This window comes from Serinus canaria, chromosome 2 (genome assembly GCF_022539315.1).
Source record: "Serinus canaria isolate serCan28SL12 chromosome 2, serCan2020, whole genome shotgun sequence".
Classification (NCBI taxonomy): Eukaryota; Metazoa; Chordata; class Aves; order Passeriformes; family Fringillidae; genus Serinus; species Serinus canaria.
The window spans coordinates 62,125,029-62,150,897 of NC_066315.1; the positions used below are offsets into that span (position 1 = coordinate 62,125,029).

The 25,869-nt window shown below is 37.5% G+C and overlaps 1 protein-coding gene across 3 annotated transcripts in view; it reads left to right on the top strand.

The window, feature by feature from the left end:
- The window catches only part of KIF13A (kinesin family member 13A), a 104,247-nt gene that overhangs the window by 66,671 nt on the left and 11,707 nt on the right, over positions 1–25,869 (top strand). For 2 of the 3 annotated variants that reach the window (XM_030236023.2, XM_030236033.2), the window contains exons 14-33: positions 711–841; positions 2,594–2,680; positions 2,791–2,957; positions 8,207–8,417; positions 12,909–13,071; positions 13,706–13,846; positions 15,500–15,649; positions 15,801–15,965; positions 16,517–16,690; positions 17,234–17,385; positions 17,499–17,631; positions 17,724–17,870; positions 18,807–18,845; positions 20,132–20,231; positions 20,323–20,449; positions 21,465–21,520; positions 22,647–22,771; positions 23,794–23,970; positions 24,369–24,461; positions 25,305–25,457. In XM_030236023.2, coding sequence (XP_030091883.2) covers positions 711–841; positions 2,594–2,680; positions 2,791–2,957; positions 8,207–8,417; positions 12,909–13,071; positions 13,706–13,846; positions 15,500–15,649; positions 15,801–15,965; positions 16,517–16,690; positions 17,234–17,385; positions 17,499–17,631; positions 17,724–17,870; positions 18,807–18,845; positions 20,132–20,231; positions 20,323–20,449; positions 21,465–21,520; positions 22,647–22,771; positions 23,794–23,970; positions 24,369–24,461; positions 25,305–25,457 — 2,691 coding nt within the window. The remainder of the gene's footprint in view (positions 1–710; positions 842–2,593; positions 2,681–2,790; positions 2,958–8,206; positions 8,418–12,908; positions 13,072–13,705; positions 13,847–15,499; positions 15,650–15,800; positions 15,966–16,516; positions 16,691–17,233; positions 17,386–17,498; positions 17,632–17,723; positions 17,871–18,806; positions 18,846–20,131; positions 20,232–20,322; positions 20,450–21,464; positions 21,521–22,646; positions 22,772–23,793; positions 23,971–24,368; positions 24,462–25,304; positions 25,458–25,869) is intronic. The other variant, XM_030236038.2, reaches the window with a different exon arrangement.

Sequence of the window (25,869 nt, forward strand, 5' to 3'; positions counted from 1 at the left end):
GCACTGTTAGAAATTTACAGAAATGTATTTTCCCAGTGTCGTTAGCTTTCATACCATTCTGTTTTGCATTTCCCAAGCCAGAGGGAAGAAGTGTCAAATACAAACCTAGAGAGGTTTGTAGGGAAATGTGAGCTGCTTGTCAATAATATATGAAAGAGTATTTTGTCTGTTTTTATAGATACTCTTCTGCTTTGGTAGCTGAATAAGGGCCTGTGTATTTGAACAGTAGCAAATAAAACACAGCCTCTCAAACACTAACAAAATAAACTGTTTCAGCAGAATATGACTTGGAATTATGTAGAGCTTAGTGTATTCAGTTGAGTTGCTGTAAAGCTGTTTTCTGAAAAGCAAAGAACTCTGCCCCTTGTTTTACTATCCATGCTGTTCTCTTAATTATGCCTATATGACATGACTGGTTTTCTTCTGGTTTTGTGTTTAATGTCTGCATGCAGGCATAGTATGAGAATGCTGTTTAATCAGAATTTGTGTGTCAACTACTTCATTTTGCTTTAGCTAAAACTGTATGAAGATGAAGTTCAGGGCACAAACAACAGTTTGTGTGTGACTGTTGCAGTCTTCAGATCTGCTGTGGCACCATTTCCACTTGACAGACACACAAACTGTGCAGTCTCAGCACTTCAGCTAATATTTTTTTAGTTTATGTCAACAGTGGTAGTTTGCTTTTCTCTTAGTAACAGCCTGTTTTCTAGGATCACACAAGAGTTGGTGCAGATACCTCTCAGGATATACAGCTCTTTGGTATAGGAATCCAACCAGAACACTGTGAGATTAATATTGCTTTAGATGGAGAAGTTACACTCACTCCAAAAGAAAATGCAAGGTAAGGAAAATCAGCAGCACTTTCCATTGAAATGAAAATTTGCTTTTCTTTGACAGATAGTGACTTTCATGTATTTTTATTTTACACAGACAGAAGTATCTTATGTTCTGATCAATGAGTCAATACAGTTGACTTAAACAGATACTTAGAGGGAAATTCAGCAATTAAAACTAAGATTTCCCTGCACATGTGTACACTCACTCCCCCCCACTGTGCAGGGCACCAGGCTGTCAGTGGTTTGGCTTGGAATAAGCCATCTAGAGAAGGTGCTTGGTAGGAGAGAGGGGCCATGGCCTGTCTGTATCTTGGGTAGTAATGAGATCCCTGAGATGCTGCTGGCTGCCCTCGCCTGTGTGATGGGATAGTAGCTTGTGTCTTGATGGCAGAGAATAAATAGTGCCTCGTGAGTAGTTCCTGTTGTAAAGTTCAATATTTTGTGAGGAAGAGGTGCTTTAAAGGTCTGAATTCTTTTCTAAATCCTTAATTACTGTTTTGTCTAGTTAATGTGCAGTATAAAGTAATGCATCACCTTTTGTTTCCACTTCTGTATTTTAATAATTTTTCATTCCAGGGGCACTGTGGCTCCTTGGGTGGAATTGTAAATGTCTTTGTCACTTGATCTCCACTAACATGTGATAAAGCAGTACCTTTGTCCTAGTTAATAGTCATGTGCTTGTCTGAAATTTGAGTATCTAAATAATATACAGATTAGTAGCAGAATGAGAAACTGAAGTTTAAAAGACACATTAAAAATCTGATTTCTTTCATTCTTCCTTTAGTGAAATGCATTTGTATTTTTCTTCTGCAGCCTACAGTACAAAATTTCAAACAGATGCGATTCAGGGTTATGGTGATAGAGTTACTGTACTGGAAGTCAGTCATTTTGACTGGCAGGAACAAGGGCACATGTCAGTGGAAAAAACATATTTTGTTTTACTCATGGCTGATTTGCAATGCTTCAATAACTGTTCTTAAGATACGAGTATCAACAGAAATTTAGCTACCAGAATTTCATTGAAAAAAGTTAAAAAAGATCTGACTTAAAATGAACTGCTTATGTGTTTGTGTTGACTTACATGAGAGAGACTGCTGAAATGAGAGTGCTGCATCTGAAAAGCCTGTTTCATTTTACTGAAGTTTTTTTCCCCTTTCAAATAAAATGCTCTGCTTTGTGACTCACACATGCAAAAGTTCAAGAGCTCAATTTTTCCCATTTTGTGATTGAAACTTACATACAAAGAAATCCACTGGTATACCAGATGTTCACAAAAATAGACCCTTGTTAATAATAGAGACTCCATTTGTTGAAAGAATAAAACTTGGATCTAAGAATCTTTTCTTACACGTGAGTGCTGAATCTGTTAACAACATGTTTTACAACTCACTGTTGACTAAGTTGTATCTTGGAGAGCTCTATCAGTAGGATTTACATACATTTGTGTTTGGACTTTATAAGTTTATAAGAAACAGGCAGTGACCCAGTTTGAGAAACAGGCATTTAAAGAAAACTTTGCAACCAAAATCAACCCTGTCTGTATGTTTACTGAAGAGTTGTACTAGCCAAAGGCAGAGGGGAAAGGTGCTAATTCTGACAATGGAAATCAGACCAGTAACTTTCCCATTGATCCTTTCGTAAGAACCTAGCTGGTTTGTTGCCATATGATACAAGTGACTGTCAGTAGGTGGGAGAAAGAGCAACTCTTAAATCTTTTATTTTCAGGATTTCACTGGAGTTGTATTTTTTTCTTTCAGATCCTGTGTAAATGGTGCACTGGTATGTTCTGCCACTCAGTTATGGCATGGAGATAGAATATTATGGGGAAACAACCACTTTTTTAGGTAATAATTGATGTTTATATTCCACCCATTTTACATTCAGCCTATTTTTTTTCCTTTCATTATTCAAGATAATTTTTTTTTTTATAAACTGAATTTCCATTTTTACTCAGAATAAATTTACCAAAGAGGAAACGTCGAGATTGGCTGAAAGACCTTGAGAAAGAAACTTCCTTAGGAGAGCATGATCTGGATGCAGCTAGTGAAGCTTCTTCAGAACCAGACTACAACTATGAGTTTGCACAAATGGAAGTTATTATGAAGACACTGAATAGTAATGGTAAGGCAACTGCCAGATAAAAATGGTCTCTTGGATTGTCTAACAAATTCAGCTTGGAACTCAATTTCTGGGTAAAACAAGCAATACACATGTTCCCGGGGCCTTTGGAGGATATTCAGCATAGGATATTTTACAGAAGCAACGTGTGTGCAAATATATATATATATATATATATATATATATATATATTATATATATATATATATATATATATATATATATATATATATATATATATATGAAACATATACAACTGTATATATATGTAAAAAAATGTGTGCATCTAGGTATAAATACACACACAGGATAGTAGTTGGTTTGTGCCCTGACAATATTTTATCTGTACCTCTACTCTCATTTATAGTGCAGCTGAGTTGCAACCATATGCCTGTCAAATTATCATCCAAGTTTACCAAGTTCTTGTTTTTGTGAGTTACTGTAGAAAAAAGGGGTGCATCATATATATGGCTCAGTTAGTTTCATCCACCTTTTTGTATCAAATGTTACTGGCACCATTTTAACCTTATAAAAAAACATTGAAATGATAACAAAGCAATAGGCAAATGCCAGCTTGTTTGTCAGCTCTTGATCACTCTTAATATTTATTTAGTCTTTGTTAAAACAAATTGTGATGCTTTTTTGGAATAACACTGTAAGATATAATATAGATAAGATAATGGTAAGGTGTATATAAAACAATGTGGCTTTTTCATGATTTACAGAAGGCAGGTCATAGTTCATGTGATACAATGGAGTATAAAGAAATGCTAAAAAACTTGGTAAACTACAGAATGCTTTTTACAGGTGTTTTAAATACATAAAATCAGAGAGTCAAATATCTTGGGATTTGGTCCCTGGTCAAGAAGACACAGTGGACAGTGGTTCATTGCTTTCTGTTCTCCTTTCCTCATCTCTTCACAGTATTTCCCTTGTTTGCTGTGGTCTGCATGTTGAAATACAGCATTTACTTTTTATTTTGTCTCCTCTTATTGTTTTACTTTGTCTGTTTTGCCATTGAGTAATGAGCATGATGGTTTCATATGTTTGAAGCCGCAATACTTTGCAGGTTTTTAACAGTTTAATTTTTAATGAAGTTGCTTGTGTGAGTTACAGGATCAGGTCACTTAAATTGATATGAAATTACTGTTTGATAACAGAAATATTCTCATTATGATTCACTCATCCCAGGAGATGAATTTCAGATGAATCTGCCATCCTGGTGGTCTTCAGCATTGTCATCCCTTGTGAAGATTCTGTTGCCCGTTTTAAGGCCTCAAACCATCTCATATTTGTGCCAAAACTGGGACAAAGGTTTTGAACTCAATTGGCTTGTGCATGAGGCTGCTGGAAAAGTCTGAAAGCATTAATTGATGCTTGATCTGCTTGTTACTAACTGAAGATTTGACTGAAGTGTATCAGTCTATAACGAGTCAGTGTTCTTTGAACAAGGGGTCACATTTTTTGGTTTTCATGTGTTGTTATCCAGCTGATTGAAACAATTCTTCACAACATTCCAAGTGTCTTTACATTTTAGTTCAGTAAGCTTTTCTGATTGCGGTCCAGGCCAGTCTTTGTTTTGATTAGTTGCTTTTTGTGTCTTGGTCAAGAACAGTTTCAGACCTTGCCATTCCTTAAAGCTCTTTCTTCCCTACTGCAGAGCAAGTGTTTGCAGTCATACGTGTCACACGGTTTCAGAACGGTCATATGTCAATTTTTACTGCTTCTGCTCACTCCCACATGGGTGTGGCTTAACTAAATTGGAGTAGTTAGTGATAATAGAATGCTGACAAACAAGTGACTGTGAGGATCATAGCCTGCTCTTTTGATTTGAAGTTAGATAAACAGAACCTAGCAGCACTTTCTCAATGCTAAAGTACATTTTTTCTGATGGGCTTCTCGTTTGTTGTGTAAGAAGTGAAGCAGCTTTTTTACAGTACCATTTATTCTTCCTTAAAATGAAAAATAAATATGGGTAAGGAGGAAGAAATAACTAGATGACTTCCATTACACAAATTTTCTGGAGAAGTCCTAAGAGGAGAATGGAAAGGTATTTTAAAAATTTGATTAGATAATTATTTTATTATTTTGTATAGATACTGCCCAAAAGCAAGAGGGTTTGGTTTTCCTTTGTTTTGGTTTCTGGATTCCTCCCTCCCCTTGGATTTGTTTGAGAATTATAATCCTCTTTAAATAAATATCCTGGCTTTTCCAGGGTGCAAACACATTTGTTTTTATGGCATGTAACCGGTACAACAGTGTCACAGACTCCATCCGGCTCCAGAGAACCTTGGAGGAAAATGTGTGACTTTGAAAACTGCTGCAAAGAAAACATCCCGATTCTTTCCTTCCTTCAGCATGTTAACTTTCTTTGTGGGATTCTGTCAGATCAGCTTTGTACTGCTAATTTGTGATGCTGGTCAAAGACAGACTGCATCAAAGAAGTTTACTTTATTCTTGTATACTGTGCAGTGGTTAAGTAAACAATGTGATTAGGTTAGGCAGCTTCTCATTTTAGCAAACAAAACTGTTACATCTCAGGGAGAGGATTTTCATAAAACTTAGCAAAGCAGCCTGTGTCATAACCCTCTTCTAGTTTGCTTAGACAAATATACTTGCAAGAAATGTTAGGGAATTTATTCAGCATCAGTGTGACTGGACTAACAAATTCCAGATGTGAATTAAGTAACATTGTAGCAAGGTAATACACGCTGCTCATCCTATGAAGAAAATACATCTTTGTGTTCTGTGTTAGTAGTCTATGATTTTGCAGGGGATTAACTGCATTTGAATATTTTTTTCAGGGTCATTGAACTCTTGTCACATAAATATGTAAAGGACTGGGACTTCTAACACTGTATGGAATTTGCTGTGTATTTGGCAGGCACTGGGTAGAATCTTCCTTAATTTATTTGACTTTGCATGAGGAATCCAAAATTGTAGAACATAGTGTTTAAATTTAATTTAAACACTGTTGTAGTTCTTTTGAATTGTAAAAAATCTTGACTGTTTATTTCTTCGAATTTTACCTAGATAGTTTATAACTCACTCCATATTTTACTTTTTTTCCTGTGACAGCCTTAAGGTTTTCTTAGTAAACTCTTTCCAAAGCTAAATTAGGAAGTTTTCTAAGACTGTGAATTTACCTTTTGCGTTACAAGACAAGCATAATCCACCTTTTTTTCTTTTTTTCCCAAGCAGTACAGGATTATGTTGCAATTAGAAAGTTTTATACTAGGTTCTTACATCTTTTTCCAAATATTTATTATGGTGTAATTTGATCCCATGATTGTTGTGATCCTCTAAATCTAAGTGGCTGAAAAGTTTACTTTTATTTAAAAAATCTGCTTCTTGAACTCATAGCTGCTCTTTGAGTGGTTTAGGAAAGTCTCATCTTAATGAGTCGGCCTTAGATTAATTTCCTGTGTTTGCAAACACAATGGAGGAATTTTAATTTTTTCCATGTCTTTACTCTATCATCTGCATAATACCTGATTTTCTCTGACATTCTTATATATAACTAAAATTGGTTTGGGGAATTATGCAGCAAAGCCCATGTAGTTTAAGACAGTTCTGGTATTATCTGGAGGAATTAGGAGGATCATGATGGTGCAGCTGAACATTAATTATTTGGTTTATAGTCCAGAATTTTAGAACTTGGTTCAGTCAGGGGGTTTTGTTGTACTGTCTGTGTAAAAGCTAATAATAGCTAACTTCTTTCTGAGAATGTCATGTACTAAAAAGTAATATTTCTAGTTATTTTAAGGCACTTTTATGCATCACTAGTTTGCTATTTGGTTGCTATTTATACTGACTGATTTTTAACTTTGTGCTTTGTAATTACCATTGTGGTGGTATTTATGATGCCTTTGTGTGAAGCCAGTGATTTCTTCCATGAGTAAGGCCAGGGCCACAGAAGCAACTTGCAGAAGTGTTTGCAAAAAGCAAAGGGAAGATGGTTTATAACTAAATCACACAGATGTATTTTTTGGTTTTGTTGGGTTTTTTTTTGCATGGCACACCTCTAGTTCCAAAATGGGACAGTGTAATTAAATTTAGGTTTATTTTTCTCCCTCCTTTGCAATAAACTGACATCCTCAAAAGTTGCAGCAGCTCTTTTTTTTTTTTTTTTTTTTTTTTAGTTTATTAATGAAATATAAGAGATATCACAAACAGTTATTTTAAAGCTGAAGTTCTCTGCATTTGAAAATTCTGGCATGTCATAGAGCTGCAGTATTGCTTTCTCTGAGAGTCCACCACTCCAGCTTTGGAACTCCTCTCCCTTCCTCTTGTGGTGTACAGAATCAGCAATCTGTTGGGTGGTGTGCTGTCACTCAGTTGTCCAGATTGGTCCTCTTGCAAACCACTTTTTTTGCTGTATTTGAGCTTTCAGAGATGTGTGCATGAACCAGGTATATGGACTGGTAGTACATAGAGCTTACTGTATTAAATGGCTCTTTCAGAGGCACAGGCTGGCATGGGACCTAACCCCAGGAACAGAGTAATGTTACATTCATTTGAATGCACTTCAGGTCTATCCCTAGCTGATTGACACAAGCAGTTTTTTCAGGATAGAATATCCAAACGGATATTTGTTCTGTGTTGATACCAAGATGAAATGGGGTTTGTAATGCTAAATGCAGAACGTTCTGTGTTGATACCAAGACGAAATGGGGTTTGTAATGCTAAATGCAGAAGGCCCACCCCCAGGACATATTTTGTCTGCCTCAGTGCTGTGCAGCACATTAGTGCAGTGTGATGTGTGACCAGTCAGACCATTTGTTTGTCTTGGTTTTCATCTGCAGCTCTCCAACATGTTTCATTCTCTGCCAAAGCAGAGAAAGTACATTGCTTTTTACTTCCTTAAGTCGTTTCCTCCTCTGGTTAACATCATCTTCCCTTGGTTTTGGTTTGTTTTCTTATTAATTTGTTTCCTTTTCCATCCATTTTTTTTCCCTACTGGAATTCTGGAATATAGTATAACTACACAGCACTTAAATGTGCAATAAACAAGGGTCTTAACCGTTGTTCTAGCCTTTTGCATGCCATTTGTTTTTTAATTTTAGTTTGGATTTATTTATTTAATGCAATGTTTAAAAATTTGGCTTTTGGGGCGCAGTTTGTGTTTGCAGACTCTGGGGTATGTTGATTGCTGCTACCAACTAAATAATGGGTGTCCTGTAATGCTGAAATAGCCTTTTCTCATGTTTTCTCGTTGTTTTTTGTTTTGTTTTTTTTTTCATTCTTTTTAGACCCAGTACAAAATGTGGTCCAGATCTTGGAGAAGCAGTACTTGGAGGAGAAGCGGAGTGCTCTGGAGGAGCAGCGGGTGATGTACGAGCGTGAGCTGGAGCTGCTGCGGCAGCAGCTCTCCCCAGAAAGGCAGCACCAGCACAGCAGTGACAGGCTCTCCTACACTGCTCAGGCTGCACAGCAGAAAGTCAATCTCTGGACAGAGGAGAGGTGAGAATACTGGAGTTAAAACAAAGTAGTAAGAACTACAGATGCTGAAAGATGTGGCTGGAACCTTGCATCCAAAATCAGTAACTTTTTGTGGAGTTGATGTGCAGAATAACATCTGCGTTTCCATCAAAGCATTAGCATTTTGTTTAGGGCTGAGTTGGGATGTTTAACATGTGCAAGATTTAACTCACAAAAGACATAAAGATTTTTTTTTTGAGCAGGATTATAGGTCGGTTTTCTCTGTGGTTTTTTGGTTTTTTTCTTGTTTTTTTTTTTAAACTTGAAAACTGCTTATTGAAATATTTGGTTTAGCAGGTATTGTTTTAGTTCATGAAAGAAAGGAAAGAATAGTGCAGAAAGGTAAATTTGTCAACTAAGACTAAAGAGTCCAGAAAAGAGTATTGAGTTTTGCAAATACACAACGAGAGAAGTAATACTTTGCAATCAAAAAACCATAACAAATACAGAGAATGGGGATCCATATATGTTTGTGCATTTGTGTTTCTAAACATAAGCCCAGCTTTAGGAGACAATTGCTTTGGTTGAGCTGCTTAGGAAGTTAAAGGCTTGCCATCAGGTGAACTTGGCCTCTTTGCAAAGGAATAGCAGGCACCTGAATGCAGCCTTGGTGAAAGACCATTGTGAAGTTTGTGGGTACAGTTAAAATGCAGTCCAGGAAGATGTGAGTAGAGTGCATTTTGACAATGGAAGAAGCTTTCTCTTGGTGTCATTGAGGAGAGAAGGATGCCAGCTCCACAGAGAGAAGTTCAAGGGGCAGCAAATGAGATGATTTAAGTTTTCTGAATACCAGTGAGTATTCTGTCATGGGGCTAATTCAGCAGGAAGAGTGCCTAGATGTTCTAACAGGTTTCTTGTAAATTTATTTCATCTGTTTCTTTTAAAACAGAAGCTTCCTTATTCACTTAGTGGGTTTTTTTCTATATGTAGTGAGTTTGAGTACTCTTTTAAATGTAATTATTTTTGCTTTGTTCTTCACCTTTAAAAAAGCAAATCAATTCATAAGCGGGATCTAAACCAAGATAGTCAACATTGTTTTGCAGCTTTCAATTGAGAGTGTTAGAAATAGAACAGAACAGATCTTGGTTTAGTCTTTGTCTAAGATTTTGTTTTGTAATTTCTGCCCAGCTTAGCCTGGGAAAAAAACCTAAACAAATAGCTAACTGTTGACCAGCGATCACTAGAATGTTTTTCATGGCAAGTGTAGGGAGAAGTAGTCCTATGATTCAGCATTAATTAAAATAATTGTTTACCCCTGTAAAAGCTAAAAACAGAATCATTGGGAACTGAATGTAAAATGTCACAGAGTTATGGTTGGGATTTGCAGACTCTTTTAGAGCTGCACAAGGAATGCAGAGTGAGAAATGTGCTAGCTGGGGGCCTTTCTATTCAGAACTGCTTTGAGCACAGCAAGGCCATCCAGAAATCATTGGTAATGTACTGCAGTAGCAAAGAAGAGAACTGGGCTTCCTGGCAGGGGAGGCAGTACCTCTGAAAAGATGCAGCAGAAGGGAAAAGGAAGTAGCAAAAAACTTGAAAAAACTTGCCTGTCCTTGAGAGCTGTGAAGAGAAGATGGTAAATGATTTTCTTAAATTTCCCCACCATAACCACATAATCACAAAAAAGAGAATCTGGGGTGATATCAAGGCTAGGTGTTCCATTAGCTTTCACTTCTCAGTAGTTGTTAGATGTTTCTGAAGAGTAGCTGTGCTTTGAACAAGAAGTTTTCCCTCTGAATTTCATGGGTGAATGCTTTACTCTGTCTAACTTTTGAACTGTTTGAAGCCTGTACTTTGCTGCATTGTAAAGAAAAGGAGAATGGATTCTCTTTGGAGTGATCCATGAGGAGTCTGATAATGTTTTGTTGGCACTGCCATTGAATAAGCAGTTTTCTGGAAGAACTCATTATCATTTTCCTGTCCTCCAGAAGACCCTCTTAGGTATACTTTATATTTATTTGTAGTTGTAGAAGAGGTTTTGTCTGCTGAAAAAGGGGAAAAAAATTAATCATCTTAAATAAGAAACCAGAAAAAAAAATCTTTGAGTGGTTTCTGCTGTGAAAGCATGGCAACATGTTGCTGAGAGGATGTTTACCAGCCAACTGGCCAGAGGGCAAAAAATCCTGGGAAGAATGGGAAGACTGGATGTGAAAAATGTGCAAAAGTTCCAAGAGTTGCAGGGATTCGATTGGAGCAGTTTTAGCTGTGTCTCTGTTGCTGTTGCAAATGAAGCCAGGCTCTACTGGATCAGGCAGCAAAATTAATTTGATAGGTATCAGATGTGGGCATGAGGCTGTATCTGTCAGATCAGCTGGAACACATTGCACAGAGGTTATTCCTACTTTCTGCTGACTGTGGAAGGCCAGATGATACCTGGCCCGGTTTTAAATCCTGTTTGCATAAAGTTAACCCATTGTAACTTTGAACAAATTTTATTTGTTGAGGTGGTGTTGAGTGTCAGTTGTTTCTCCTTGTCTGGCTTAAATTATTATTTCAGGATTTCATGTTCAATGAGTATTTGCTCCAGTTAATACCCTAGTGGAGCTTGTCATATGTTTAATATAGTGAGATTAAGAAATCTTGTTTGAAGTGCTTTTTTTTTCCTTAACTTTCTGGAAGGGTTCTGGCACAGCTGTATGCAGAAGAACTCAACTGTTATAAGAACTGCCCATAATAATTGGTTGAGTTACTTGTAAGTTTGCCTTACAGTCTTAAACCATTCCTTTCTCAAGAATCTAGCTAATACTGGTGTGGGAGCCTCCCAAAAAACTTTCCAGATGCTGATGTCCCAGAGCTGGTGCCCCAGATTAAGGAAGTGACTGGCTGTAGCTGGATCCAATGGCTCTTGCAGCACTTACATACAGATAAAAGCTGCCTTCTGTTTCCCAAGTTAGGCAGTTGTGTTACAGTGGCTGTAGGTGTGGTACACTCTCAGTATCAAATACTTTCTTGGGATTAATTTTTGACTACCTTAATTTGCCATGTGAATCCAGAATTATGGCTGTCTGTGAAATGTGTCACTCTTATGGTCTCAAATTGCTTATTTAATTTTGATAGCCTGGATAACAGAAGCAAGAGGCAGAGAGGAAGGAATTTTCCATCTAATGCTGGGAGGAGATATGGAGGAAGTTACTAAAAATCCACTGATGGTAGCAGCTATTTAAGACCCAGTAAAACCCACCACTGTTGCAAACCTTGGCTGGGTAGGGGACAGGGACAAAGCTGCATGTTTTAGCATGTTGAAGGCACTAAAATTCAGGGCTGCTTGCTAACACTGCTGGTTGTTTACCATTTTGGTTGTGGTATCAGGGGACTGTCAGAGTGTGGTTTGAATTAGCCATTCCTTGGGATTTTTTGGAAAAAGATAACCACTCAACTAGAATTCTGTTGGTGACTGAGAGGCATGTTAGCAGCAGGCAAACTTTGCCTGTGTTCATAGGAAGGCCCTTGTTCCTCCTACAGCTGTGTATAATTTAAGGTGTTTCATAGAAATGAGAAGTGTATTTGCTCAACATGTACCATATTTCAGTAGGACTTTGCATAGAAAAGCTAAAAAAAATCATGCAGGGCAGAGCTGGTGACTGAAATATCCAAAGTTTGATCTTGAGTTTTATAAAGGTGATGAGACACAATAAGTGCTGTTGAGATTACAAAGAAGGCAGAATGAGCTTTGCTCAGAGGATAATCATGATCATTTAAAAAGGTAATTTAAAGATGAGAATCCCAGGTGAGGGCATATCTTAGTACACAGGTGTATGTATAATATGTGTCATAGCAGGTTTGCCAGGGGTTGCATTAGAGTAGATTTGCTCAGACAGGCCGGAGAAGCCTCTTTGGAATTTCTCCAGCAACTGAGTGCACAGGCTTTAATCTGTGCTTATTCATCTATTACTTAAAAGATACCTTGGGTAAATAGGATTTAAGTTTTTTTATTTATATTTTTTCATGTGTATGCTTGAATAAGTGGAGGGAGGTCTGTGGTCACTGCAAAGCCCTTGGAGTGACCACAGACCTCCCTCCAAAGCATACCTGCTGTGAATGCAGATTCTAACATTATGGTCTGAGGAAGAGCAGATTTTATCAAGATGAAGTCTCACATGTTGGGACTGGTAGATTCTTTGGAACAGAACTCCAGATTAAAGGCGAGGACAGCTGCAATTATTTTATTTCTTGAAAATTCGAAATGTCCTCAGGGCTTTAAACAAATCATCACTGTACCAGCTCCCATATTACTGTGACCTTTTATTTGGGCATCACCATACTAGACGTGCCTCAACAGTAATTAGTTTGTTTAATATGTGATCACTGCTTTCCCTCAATAAAATTGTGTGTTTTGTGTTCACTGATACAGTGCTACTCAGCATTTCCTCTTAAACTTTTTTCAGAAAAGCCTTTGTTAGCATCTCTATTTGCAGCTTTCCAATAATAGAAATAGGTTTCTGTGTATTTTTCATGTTACCTACTGCACCACAGGGATGAATTGTTTCGACAGAGCTTGGCTAAACTCCGAGAGCAAATAGTAAAGGCAAATACTCTGGTGAGAGAAGCAAACTTCTTAGCAGAAGAAATGAGTAAGCTAACAGACTATCAAGTAACACTTCAGATCCCTGCTGAAAACCTCAGTGCCAACAAAAAGGTAATGATAACAAAGAATGCTGGAAAATCTAGCTTCGTGGCTAAACTTTGTAGACATATATAACATTCATCCAGTTTGAGCCAATAAAATGTTACTTTTTTTAGATTATGCATGGGCAAAATAGAAGTACTACCTGATTAATATACTGAAAGTGAGCAATTAAGTAAAAATACCAACAGAACATTAAGAGCATGGCTCTTGCTGTTTGTGTGATCACCATATGTGCAATCCATATGAACAGACATTTGTATTCTGTTGCTGCAGAACCTGCAGTTTAGTTATATCTGCAGAAATTAACAGGTTTGGTTACAGTTTCCTACAATTTTGTGTCTTAAAGAATTTTACAGTGCTGCTGTAAATATGATAGCAATTAGGATAATGTGCTTGTCCGAAGGGCTTTGATTGTGTGTGTTAATGTTCCTGTGGGAATGGTCATGTTTGAGGAGGATAAAGAGATCTGGATCCAGAGATGTGTATAGGCCATGCTGTGTCTGAGGACAGAAGTAGCATGACTGGCATGCAGAGAGAAGCTGCATGTTCTGTATTTTACTCCTTTCTAGGAATGCAGTTTGAGTGAAGAGTTAAACTATTACATGCACATTTCCTGCACTGATTCTTCTTTCTTCTGATTTAGAGGGGTGCAATAGTAAGTGAGCCTGCAATTCAAGTGAGAAGAAAAGGAAAAGGTACTCAAGTGTGGACTATTGAGAAACTAGAGAACAAATTGATTGACATGAGAGACCTCTATCAAGAATGGAAGGAGAAAATTCCTGAGGTAATTTATATACTTTTGAAAATGGAATGGATCAAAGATTGAGTTTGTTTCCTTTAAACCCCTTTTAATATGTTTTAGACAGCAAGTGCAATGACTTTATATATGAAAGGATAGGATACTATGGTGTTTTTAAAAAAAACCAGAACAAACAAAAACCCAGAACAAAACCAGTATATAATACTAAATATTCAAAATCCCCACACATAATAAAAAGGAGGTACGTCCTATCTCACTTGTGTTTTCAGATGTTAAGTGTGCTGATGTCAGATGTAATTGTGCTGAGGTAGGGACTCACAATGCCACTAAGAGCATTTGTTTACCTGGCATGCAGATGACCGTCAGCTCTGAATGGAAGCAGCAAGCTGCATTAGAATTGAAGTTATTTAGTTTGTCAAAGCTAACAAGGGTGCTGGTTAAGATGCAGAACATACTCAAGGTGCAGAACATACTAGTGGAATAAAACTTGATTTTAAACTATGAAATATTCTTTAATTTCATTTCTATATTTCCCAGCCTTAAAGCAGGGAAGAAATCAATTGAGAATACTTGGTCTACATCAGTATTTCCATCAAAACCAAGTGGTGTTTTGTGAGAATTTAAGTAACACATTAGCCTTGGCAGATAAGCATGAGATCTGTCAAAAACTTGCTTGTTTATTAGAAAGAGACATGATATTTGGTATTGCAGAAGACATCATTTAAGTATCCAGGTAGAAGTGCATAGGAAATACGTCTTACTGTCTTGTGGCTGTTTGGAAGCACCTAAATTACTTGTATCAAGAATCATTCTTAAATATGTTTGAACAACTCTTGTGCCTTTGTTACATGCTTTGGACGGGACAATGGGAATCTCTAAAATCATAACACAGGGGAGGTCAAGCCCTTCATCTGTGCCCATTGAAGACAACGATGATTTTGCTGCTGACTTTAGTAAGAACTGATAGCACATATTTGAATACATTATGTCTGCCTGAGCCAGGATCATTCTTTCCATGACCTATGTCGTCCATAATGCATGTGTTCTATGTGCTACATAGAAACACGTGGGTCAAATGCATGTGTTGAAGACAAAAGAGGAGAAGAAGGGAAGGAACTAACAAATTCACTATTGTGCTAGGAATCTGCATGAATACTTTGTGGTTGTATGGGGAATGCTGCAGATGTGATCTCAGCTCATGGGAGTCATAAGAGCACTTGTTGACTTAAGTAGGAGTCATCCTGCACAAGTAGGAGTCATCCTGCACCTTCCCTTTGCCCTTGCAGTGGTAGCCAGCAGCCAGACCAGCACAACCTGAGGATGGTTTGACCTCTCGTTTAGGAAGTATAAACAGAGCAGAAAAGGTGAAACATCTTAAAATTTTTGACTACTGTGATTGCTCATGGTAAAGTCTGCTTTGCCTTCACATTGCTAAAATATGCAGGTCAACATATTATTATATCCCTTAGTAAAGAAATTATATAATGTTTCATCTCAAAGATTTCATTTCAAATTTGTAATATGATTTTAGTCTCTTTCTGCCTGTGTAACAGGAAGGAACAGAGATGGGTAGTGGAGTCATTTTTGTGCCACGATCTTTTAATACTATGAGGTTATTTGATCTCCTGTTCCCATGCTGGTGGTCTTGTGACATCTCTTTCATTATCTCTGAAACAGATAAGGAAGCTGATTGGCAAGAGAGGTGATCCTTTCTATGAAGCACAGGAGAACCACAACTTGATCGGGGTGGCCAACGTGTTTCTGGAGTGCCTTTTCTACGACGTGAAGCTGCAATACGCTGTGCCCATCATCAGCCAGCAGGGAGAGGTAGGGCTGGGCATGCTGAGAGCTCCTGCAGGACTCTTTGTGCTCCTTGTGCACCAGACCTTTAGCAAACAAACAGTGCCTGCTGTCTTGTTCCCCAGTGCATGAGTGTTTTTCAAGTGGCCTTGTATGTTCTCTGTGTAATTGCCTTCAGGTGGCAGGGCGTCTGCACGTTGAAGTAATGCGTGTTACTGGGTCTGTCCCAGAACGTGTGGTGGAAGGAGATGACTCATCTGAGAACTCCAGTGAGAGTGGGAGTCTGGAAGTCATGGATAACAACGGAGAAATTATTCACAGAGCGAAAAAGCTCTCCTGTAGGGTGAGTGAGAGCACCTGGTGAAGTTTACAGTTTTGAGCCGCTGTAACTATGTAGTCAGTCTGATGTAAAGTACTAGGCTATGTAGACTACTGCTGGCTGAAAAGTCTCTGAAAGGACTCCTCTTGTTCCAACTCAAGGTAGGCCAGTCAGTGGTTTCCAGTGGCTCATTTAATTTGATTTAGTTTCCAGTAGATGCACATCCACACCATAAATACTGGTGTTACAAGAACAGTCCTTTACAGACACAGAAGGGGAAACAGTTTTTCCCTGTAACTATCTCCTGTAGTTTGATCATCTAATATATCTATGGGTGGTGTATGGATTTAATTTCTTCTGTGATGAAGTATTTCATTCTCCACTCAAGCATATCAGCTTCCCCCAATGAAACATGTACGTGGGTGAGATCCTTAGTCTATATTTCTGTATCTACAAAATCATATTTCCTAAATAGGAACATCTTTACTGTCCTTTAAAACTTCTTCTTGGCTGTTGGTCTTCAATTTGCAGTTGAAGAGGAAACAGTCATATTCATATGTGTTTTGTTTCCTCAGGTAAAAATAAAAGAAGCAACTGGACTGCCACCCAATCTCTCCAACTTTGTGTTTTGTCAATACACATTTTGGGATCAATGCGAGTCAACAGTAGCAGCACCAGTAGTAGATCCAGATGTGCCTTCACCTCAGAGCAAAGATGCTCATTTTACAGTGACCTTCTCTCACTGTAAGGTAAGTATTTTTATTATGAAACAGTGTTTCCAGGATGATCATCTGTTCTAGAGAAACTGTTTAGCGTCTGAGCCTTGTTTTGCTGGGGGAAGAAGAAGGAGGGGAGTCAAGTCATATAACTAATGATTTTTAACTATGCTTAAGAATGCCTTAAAATTTCACTTCTTCAAAATGTAGCAAAAGGAAAAGATATTTTGATTAGGGATCTTTTAATCATCATCTTTTAAATTTAGATGTTACCTTTAATGTGTGGAGCAATCCATAATTTATATAGTAACAGCTGATTATATACTTGTTTGGTAAGCTGTAGCTTAAAAGAGTTCACTGGAGCTGAGACATCACTTCTATGATGAAATGTGGTATGCAGGAGCTTGAATTGCTGAGATGATGAGTTTTTACAACTTTTGTGTTCAGAGTGGAGCTTTGTGATTCAAACTGTATGGTTGATCAGGCAGGAAGTTAGATGTTTGTGTCCTTACAAGCAAGTTGAGGAGATACAATTATTTAATATGGTTGAATGTGATTTGTTTTTCTCATTGCCAGGACTATGTGGTGAATGTCACAGAGGAGTTTTTGGAGTTCATTTCAGAAGGAGCTCTTGCTATTGAGGTATGGGGTCACAGATGTACTGGCAATGGCAGCTCTGTTTGGGAAGTTGATTCTCTTCATGCAAAAACTAGGACACTGAGAGACAGGTACAAATGTATTGCAAATGAATGCTTCCATCAGTTTTCTATAAGTTTTATAATACCTGAGGTGCACAAATACTTTGAGGCAACCATGAGTTTTTATGGGGATGTCTTTTTAGATGGAATGAGGTAACTCGAAGAATAGAGATGTGGATTTCCATACAAGAATTGAATGAAATGGGTGAATACACTGCAGTTGAACTCCATCAGGCAAAAGATGTAAACACAGGGGGAATTTTCCAGCTTAGGCAGGTATGTATCTTTTCCTTGCCATCTTATTCATGCTTAAATTAATTTTTAAATATTATTCTTAGTTTTTCTCTCCCTCTCAATTTCCTGCTTAGGGTCATTCTCGCAGAGTTCAGGTGACAGTGAAACCCGTGCAGCATTCAGGAACGCTGCCTCTCATGGTAGAAGCAATTCTTTCAGTCTCTGTAGGTGGGGTAACTGCCAGATCAACCAAACTCCAAAGGGGCTTGGACAGCTACCAGGTAAGACAGTTAATTTCTCTGTTTGGTGTGGTTCTGCTGTTCTAGATCCAGTTCAACACAATTCCAGAAGGGACCTTAGCACACTGGTACATGATTTGCAGTTTTACACATGCTTGAGGTTAATACAAGTAATGTGAGCCTGTGGTGCTAAACCTGCTTTTTTTTTGCTTATAACTCAATTTATGACCGATAAAGTACCCAGCATGGCAGGACAGAAGGAATATGGGAATTGTTTTTACCTTTATGTAAAGAGGTGATTAATACTAGATTTCTAGTGCTATTAGTTTTCCTTCCTTCCAGAGATGGTGAAAAAAGAAGTTTATTAGAGAAAATGTAGTGAGATACTATTTAGCTTTTCTTAAAGCACCAAGTTGTTATTTGATAAGAATCAAAAACAGTTGTACTGAATGTACAACTGAAAGGGCTATTCCACAGAGCCAAGGAAGTCCTTAGAAACATAAATTATTTCAGCTGATACTGGACAAACTCATATTGGAAATAAAGCATGATTTTAACAGTGATGGCAAAGAACAAGTGGAATGGGCCCCCCAGGGAAGCAAGGTGTCTTTTGTCAGAAGGTTGCATTCAGTTCCACAAATAATTCTAACCTTGGGTACAGATGAAACTGTAAAACTTGAGATTAGTGATCTGCTTGCTCAGTCATTTTTCTGTCACTGAATTCTGTGGCAATTTTAATTATTTTTTTTTTAAATAAACAGTATTCACTAATACTTAAATAATTTCTGACCGGCTACGGTGCAATGAAAAAAAAATCTTTCTACCTCTAATAAGACTAGTTATTTGAGTGTTGTGATTTTAACATTTTACAAGTTTGTGGCAGAAATCTTGGTATTCGTGTTTTGGGTTGTTTCTCTTAATTACTGTTGAGTGAAATGCTGGGTTTTATGTTTTACAAAATGTATTTTCTCCTACCAGAAGGAGGAGGATGATGGTGGTGATATGGATAGTTACCAGGTATTGCTGCTCTTGCTGTCAATCCTGCGGCATGGGGCACAGCTAATGCTAATGGCCAGCAGCTCTCAAATGAACAAGCAAAAGCAGCTTTGAATATACATGTGCTGTGCATTTTAGAGGCTACCTGGGCTATAAAACACTGCTATTTCAGTTTACCTTGTGACTTTATACTCTTACAGTGTCCTCTCTTCTCTAGTACTCTGCAGTCAGCTCTCCTAACTGGCTACATGAATTGCTATGGGAATAAAAGCTTTGAAACTTTAATTTAGAATGAAAGCAGTTTCTGATGAATATCACAGGGAAAAGAACCAGCAGCTGCAGGCATCTTTTCCAGGCAAATTATGCAGCATAAAATATTTTGTTTGTTTTCTGAAAAAATATCATAACCCTTTATATTGTGCAGTTTTCTGAAATGCTTGAGTGAGAGTGGAGGATGTGAATGGGGGTAGATACAGAAGCTTCAGTGAAGCAATTGTCTTATATCTGCACAAAACCCAACCTTGACCCTGTTTTTCTGTGTGATAAGGCACAATTTAGACAGTGTAACAGAAGACTCATTTTAAAAGGTGACAAAGAGCAGAAGAGAAAATCCCCCCCCCAAATAAAACAAATTTCAGATTTCTACATAGAAGGGGTTTTTTTAATAGGCAGTCCAACAGAAGTAAAACCAGTTAGGTGAGAATGCTGACATCCCTTAAAATGATGTAAAAGTTTCCTAGCAATCTCAGAAATATAATTTAAGGTACTAACTTCTTGCGGGCTGTTTATGCGCTTCCTGACATATCACAGAGAAGAACCAGCCGGATTTTCTGTGATACCACAAAGCATGATTGCATGATGGGTTTTGTTTGCATGAGAAATCTTTTAATTGCACTGATAGCAGCTGCTAGCAATGGAATTTTGTGCAGGTTTGAGGGTGTACTGACCTGTCTAATCTTCAGGAGAACTTATAATCAACTGATGATACTGGGTTTTCCTCTTCCATATACTATTCAGAAGTTTGATTGCCACTTCTGTGAGTAATTAGCCCATGGTGTGTAATCTGTTCAGCAGCAGAGGCAGTCACATTTTCTTTTGTCCTGTTGAAATCTGAGACTTGAAAGCAAATAAATTTCCCTTCATGGGCAATGAGGTACTTAATCAGTGTGCATGTCATTCGGGGGAAAAGAGTTTTCTACATTGTGCAAGCCATTTAAATATAAATTCTGATAAAATTACCACAAAATTCATTCCCCTTTATTCTTACCCTCATAGTCTCGTGACCTTCTTCTCTATTTCCATGTTAGGAAGAAGATTTGAACTGTGTACGAGAAAGGTGGTCTGATGCATTAATAAAACGCAGAGAATACTTAGATGAGCAGATCCAAAAGATCAGCAACAAACAAGGTTTGCAGCTTGAAGTCTCTATCATTAGTGCTTTATGCCCTATATCACAAAAAGTGTGTCTCACCTGTAATCCTAATCTCTTCCACCGTAGAAAAGTCTGAGGATGATATAGAACGAGAAGCCCGGCTGGTGGAACAGTGGGTGGGGCTGACGGAGGAGAGGAATGCAGTGTTTGTTCCAGCACCAGGCAGTGGAATTCCCGGTGCCCCCGCAAATTGGTATGTTCAGAAAAGCCATGGGAGTTGCCAGCTTTTTGTGCATAAACTGTGCATGCTGCAAGGTACAAATCTAAGGATGTTTTGGAGCTTCCTGTGTTCTCCTGTGATACTACAAACTGCATTCGGCTGAAGTTTAGAAGGTCAGGTGCTGTTCTGAATGTAAGAAAGATTTGCTTAGCTAAGATATGAGTGAGCTTTGAAATAGCTTTCAAGGTTTGAAAATTACCTTTGAATATAATATAGTATTTTGCAACTTTATCCAATTGGGAAAATTATCCAGTAGTTTGATTGCTTTCAGAAAAGGAATGAAAGTTGAATGGTAGAACATGTGACGATGTCATTGATAAAGGGTAGAGAGGGAAGAAACTAATTTCAAAGGATGCGTTCTCTGTTTCATCTGAATTTGTAATATATTTCTCTTTAGTTTCATTTAAATTTGTGTTTTAACTAAGATCTTTGGAGCTGACATGCAAAAATGAGGAATGCAAGGTGTCAGGTTTCGGAAGTGTGGGCAAGAAACACTCCTCTAATCAAGAGTACATTAATGTCTCCAATAGTATTCGGGGAATAATGTAGCAATACCCTTTTCTCACCATTTTTCCCCTTATCCACCTGAAGCGTGCTGTGGTCATATGGCTAAAAGTGTGTATGGATATAAAGATTTCCAGGAGTTACATAGCCAGTTGTTTGGAGGGTTGCTGAACTTTATGTTTGAGATGACTCCAACCAGTTAATTTGATAAGGAGCAGAGCAGGATGTTTAAAACTCTGGTCCTCACAGCAACTGCCACATGCTGTGTGGTGTGAATTGAGTTTTGGCAAAGCTCTAGATGTAGCTCTGTGTGTAGATAAACAAAATGCTGTTTGTGCCACACAGGCATTCAGAGTAGCCATCAGAATGTTGACAGCTTTAGCCATTGGTTACAGTTAATGAATACTGCATGGAGATCTTTTTGCCCAAATTAGCTTAGGTATGAATTTGCCTTCTTTGTTGCCAGCAGTTTGTTTTGTTTCAGGATTCCACCTGCAGGAATGGAAACACATATACCTGTCCTCTTCCTTGATCTGAATGGTATGTTGTAAAAGCAGATTAAGAAACTTAATCTTGGAGGGGGAAATGGGGTTTTGTGTGGGTCAATAAGTTTTTAAATGGAATAATGAACTTGAAAGGTGTAAGAAATCAAACAAGTCCTGGCAATGATATTGTCTGATATGGCTTGTAAAGTGATTTTTCTTCTGGTTGTGTATGTTGGCATAATTAAGCGCAGCTATTTTAGAATAAGGATAAAAGTCAGGAAACACAGGAGTACAGTGATAGGCTGTACAACAGAATATATGGTAAGAAAGCAAGTTTAGTTTGAATCAAACAGCAGATAGGAAAATCCTGTAAGTGTTTTGATGTTCAAATTCACATGTCATTAAAGCACTGATAGAGAATTTCCCAATGTTTTCAGAGCTCTTTTCACTGATGTTTCTGTAGAGTTTTAAACAGCTCATTTAATGAACACTGTGTTAGGGCTATAATGAGCTTTTTTTACAGAATCTAAGTCTTCTCCCTTTCAAGGTATTTAGTTCTAAATGTGAGAAGAATACTGATACATATTCTTAAGACACAGATACACAGTGTGAGTAACAAGAAACTAGAGGTAGCTCCACATTTAAGGACTGTTTAGGAAGCAAGTCTAATTAAAAACCTGAACGTAAAGTACAAGTGGATCTATAGGCCTTATCACATCCAGCACTGGAATGGTGCCTATTACAGATATTTATATAGGCAATGTTTCAATAACCTGGTTTAGCTGATAGTTTTGGAAAGTGAAATACCCTCTTCCTCCATCTGTGCTCACAAGAAATGGCTTTTTTTGGGTGTGGTTTGTGGGTTTTTTGGTTTTCTTTTTTGTTTTTTCTTTACTATCAGTAGAGATTAGCTGACAAAAAATCAAGCAGGATATTTAAACAGGTTCCTTGTGTCATTGCACACCTTTTGTTTGTTCAGCTAAAAGCATAATGTAGCCAGGGCTACTATTCTCAATTTCTTTTGTATGCTGAAATCATCTTCAAAATGCTGCTTAGTAATAAGATTAAGTAGGATGAAATGTATTATGAAATATGGATAGGCCTTATTTACAACTTTGCCTCTATATATTCATATCCTTTGGTATAAAACTATTTCATTCTTTGCACATTTGTTTCATTAGCTGATGACCTCAGTGCCAATGAACAACTTATAGGTCCCCATGCATCAGGAGTTAACTCAATACTACCAAAGGAGCATGGGAGCCCATTCTTTTATCTGCCGATCATAAAACACAGTGATGATGAGGTAAATTGTTAGCAAGCCTCCTTTTTGACAGCTGCAGCTTGTGTAAATGCTTTCTTCTTATGTTTTATTTCCTCCTTCTACGTATTTAATCATTATTATTATTATTACCTTTTTGTCTTAGAAGTACCATCTGTATCTAGTGCTGCCTTTATTTTCTGGCCTATTTATTTAGAATTTAAGAGGATATTACTTGTTAGCTCTTTTGCCTTAATTCAGAGATGACAAGTCTTAGCTCTTGGCAAAGAATAATTCAACTCCCTGACTCAAAATCCCTTTTCCTGCTTTCCTCACCCCTTCATCATTCCTCTTGAAGGCTCTTAACTCTTCAGAGAAAATGACTTGTTTTATTGGGTGCACTAAGCAAAGCTTAATACTTAAATAAAAATTCTTTCATATGTAGTACAGAATTACTGGGTTTTAAATATATTTTGGGAATTGTTGGAAATTAATTGTTCTGAATCCATTTGGTAATTTCTTAACTGATATGTCCTTCCATGTCCTGCATCTACTCAGGCCATTGTTTAAGAGATCGTTTCCAGAACAAAGAGGACACCAAAACTGGGGGGAGGGCAGAGGGAAGGAAAAAAAAGTTCTGCAGAATGGGTGCAGGTTTATTCTGTGTGGGCTGTTAACCTAATCCAACATAGATGGAAGATTTTACACTGAAATTAGTATAGTTTTAATATAGTAGCAGTAGGACCTGTATTCCTTCATCCAGTCTTTCTTCTGCTTTCCTTTCTGTCTCCAGCCATGTGAAAACTTCCTTTTGGGGTGGGGTTTGCACAGTGCAGGGATTATGGTCATAATTGTTTTCCCCAGTATCTTAACACCTATTATGTGATTTTTCTGATAAATTCCTTACTATGAAAAGGAGGTTTGATTCCACTTTGTTCAATTAGGGTGATTTTTCTCTCATTAAGGAATTGTTTTACTTCATGTTAAATCATTATAAATGATACCTGTTTTTAGAATAATAGAATCTTTGATTTCCCTTTCTTCTTCCACTTAATTTGTCTGCATAGGTTTCAGCCACTGCTGCCTGGGACTCTTCTGTCCATGACTCAGTGCACCTCAATAGGGTAACTCCTCAAAATGAGAGAATTTACTTAATAGTGAAGACTACTGTGCAGCTCAGTCACCCTGCTGCAATGGAACTGGTGTTACGCAAAAGGATTGCAGCCAACATTTATAACAAGCAGGTAATAAGTTTAAATATTCTTTTATTCCTTGTTTTGTTTCGTATTCTTAATTTAATGAATGTGTTTTCTTAGCTGCTTGCTTAATTTTGTGAGTCTGGTCTTCCCAGAGAGAGAAATGAAAACTAGATTTTTATAGGTTGCACTGAAGTTGTGTACTGGTGTATTTCTTTGAACTGTACATTTTTTAGCTGATTGAACTTCGTAGCATTGTATACTGAGCACAGTGTTGTAAGACTGCTTGAAGTATCATAAGTGTTGTAAGACTGCTTGAAGTATCATAAATGCTAAAAGGTAATTTAATAAATTATGTTTCTGATTGGCTTCATAATGAGATTTTTCATTGCACCTTTTTATTTAATAACTATCAAAACAGTAACTGAAAATTACTTTCTTTCTAGAGTTTTACCCAGAGCCTCAAAAGGAGAATATCCTTGAAAAATATATATTATGCCTGTGGAGTGACTTATGAAATAGTATCCAATATACCAAAGGTAAATCATAGTGTATTTCTCTGGCAAATACACAGAAACCAACAGAATTTACCTACTCCTGTGGGTGATGATGATTAGAAAGTAAATGTCCTGCTTTGCTGGTATGGGGCAGGTTGCCAAAGTGGATATGCTGAAGTTCAGCATGAGATTGTGTTTATCTTTAAACAGTTGAAAACTGTGGGGATTTTATTTTCTCTTCTACTGTATTTGACTGAGTTTTTGTAGTTAAGTTATTTTTGAAAGCCTGTTAGTGTCTACAGGGAAATTATAGAGGGTACTCAGAGGAATGTTCAGGTTTGTGGAAACAGAATAGCTGGGAATCTGAGTTCACAGGAATATAAATTACTTTTTATAGAAAAAAGCTTGTACAAGTTGTAAATGTACTATAAAATTTATTTTAAAAATAAACAAACTGGACAAATGAAAACATAAATAGTCTTGAAACCCTGTAATTGTCACTTTGTTGCACTACTTAAATTATAAACTCTAGAGAAATCATAGCATATTTTAAGATTTGGGAAGGAAATTACATTTCCTTGCCTAGGAAGTTGTCATTAGTTGAGCCTTAACATACACAATTTCAGGTTATATATGCATTTTTTCTAGAAGTGATGTACTACAAGTAAATTGAGCAAATGCTCAAAACTTCTTGTAAGCTTGATTTCTTCAGCATCATTTGCATCTCTATGGAACTACCCTGGATCATTGACTGTAATTAGGTTTGCTGATTAAGTTTAAGATGCCCAATTCAAATTAACTTCTAGATTGAACTGGTCAAAAAAAGTGAGCTAAAACAATTGGCTTTTCCTTTTGAAACCTTGAATGGTGTAACTTCTACTTTAGGCTACAGAAGAAATTGAGGATCGTGAGACCTTAGCACTGATGGCTGCAAGGAGTGAGAACGAGGGCACATCCGATGGCGAAACCTACATTGAGAAATACACACGTGGTGTGCTGCAAGTGGAGAACATTCTGAGCCTTGAACGTCTAAGACAGGCAAGGAAAAGGCATTTCTTGCACCCTTTGCACTGGATTATAAGAATTCAAGAGGAGATTAGGAGAATTCAAGAGATTATTGTTCTTTTAAAAATACTGCGTTGCTTTTTTTGTTTCAGTTGGTTTTCTTTTTTAGAGATCATTGGACAGATAAATGTAAGATGAAGTTAGTTCTGTGAAATATAAATTTCCAGGGGTGGTGGATGTAGTAACAAAAGGTGGAAACGATGTAGTACTCAGAACCTGAATGAGCAAAGGCCAGAGAATGAATTTCAGACAGAAGCTTTGGTGGTTGTGTATGCAAATTAAGATTTGTGAATGCAAGCCCTGATTGCTGCTGTTAGCTACACTGCAAAAAAGTCCCTATCCTGCTTGCTCAGTTCTCCTGAGGAGACCATGGCGTTGCTGTTAG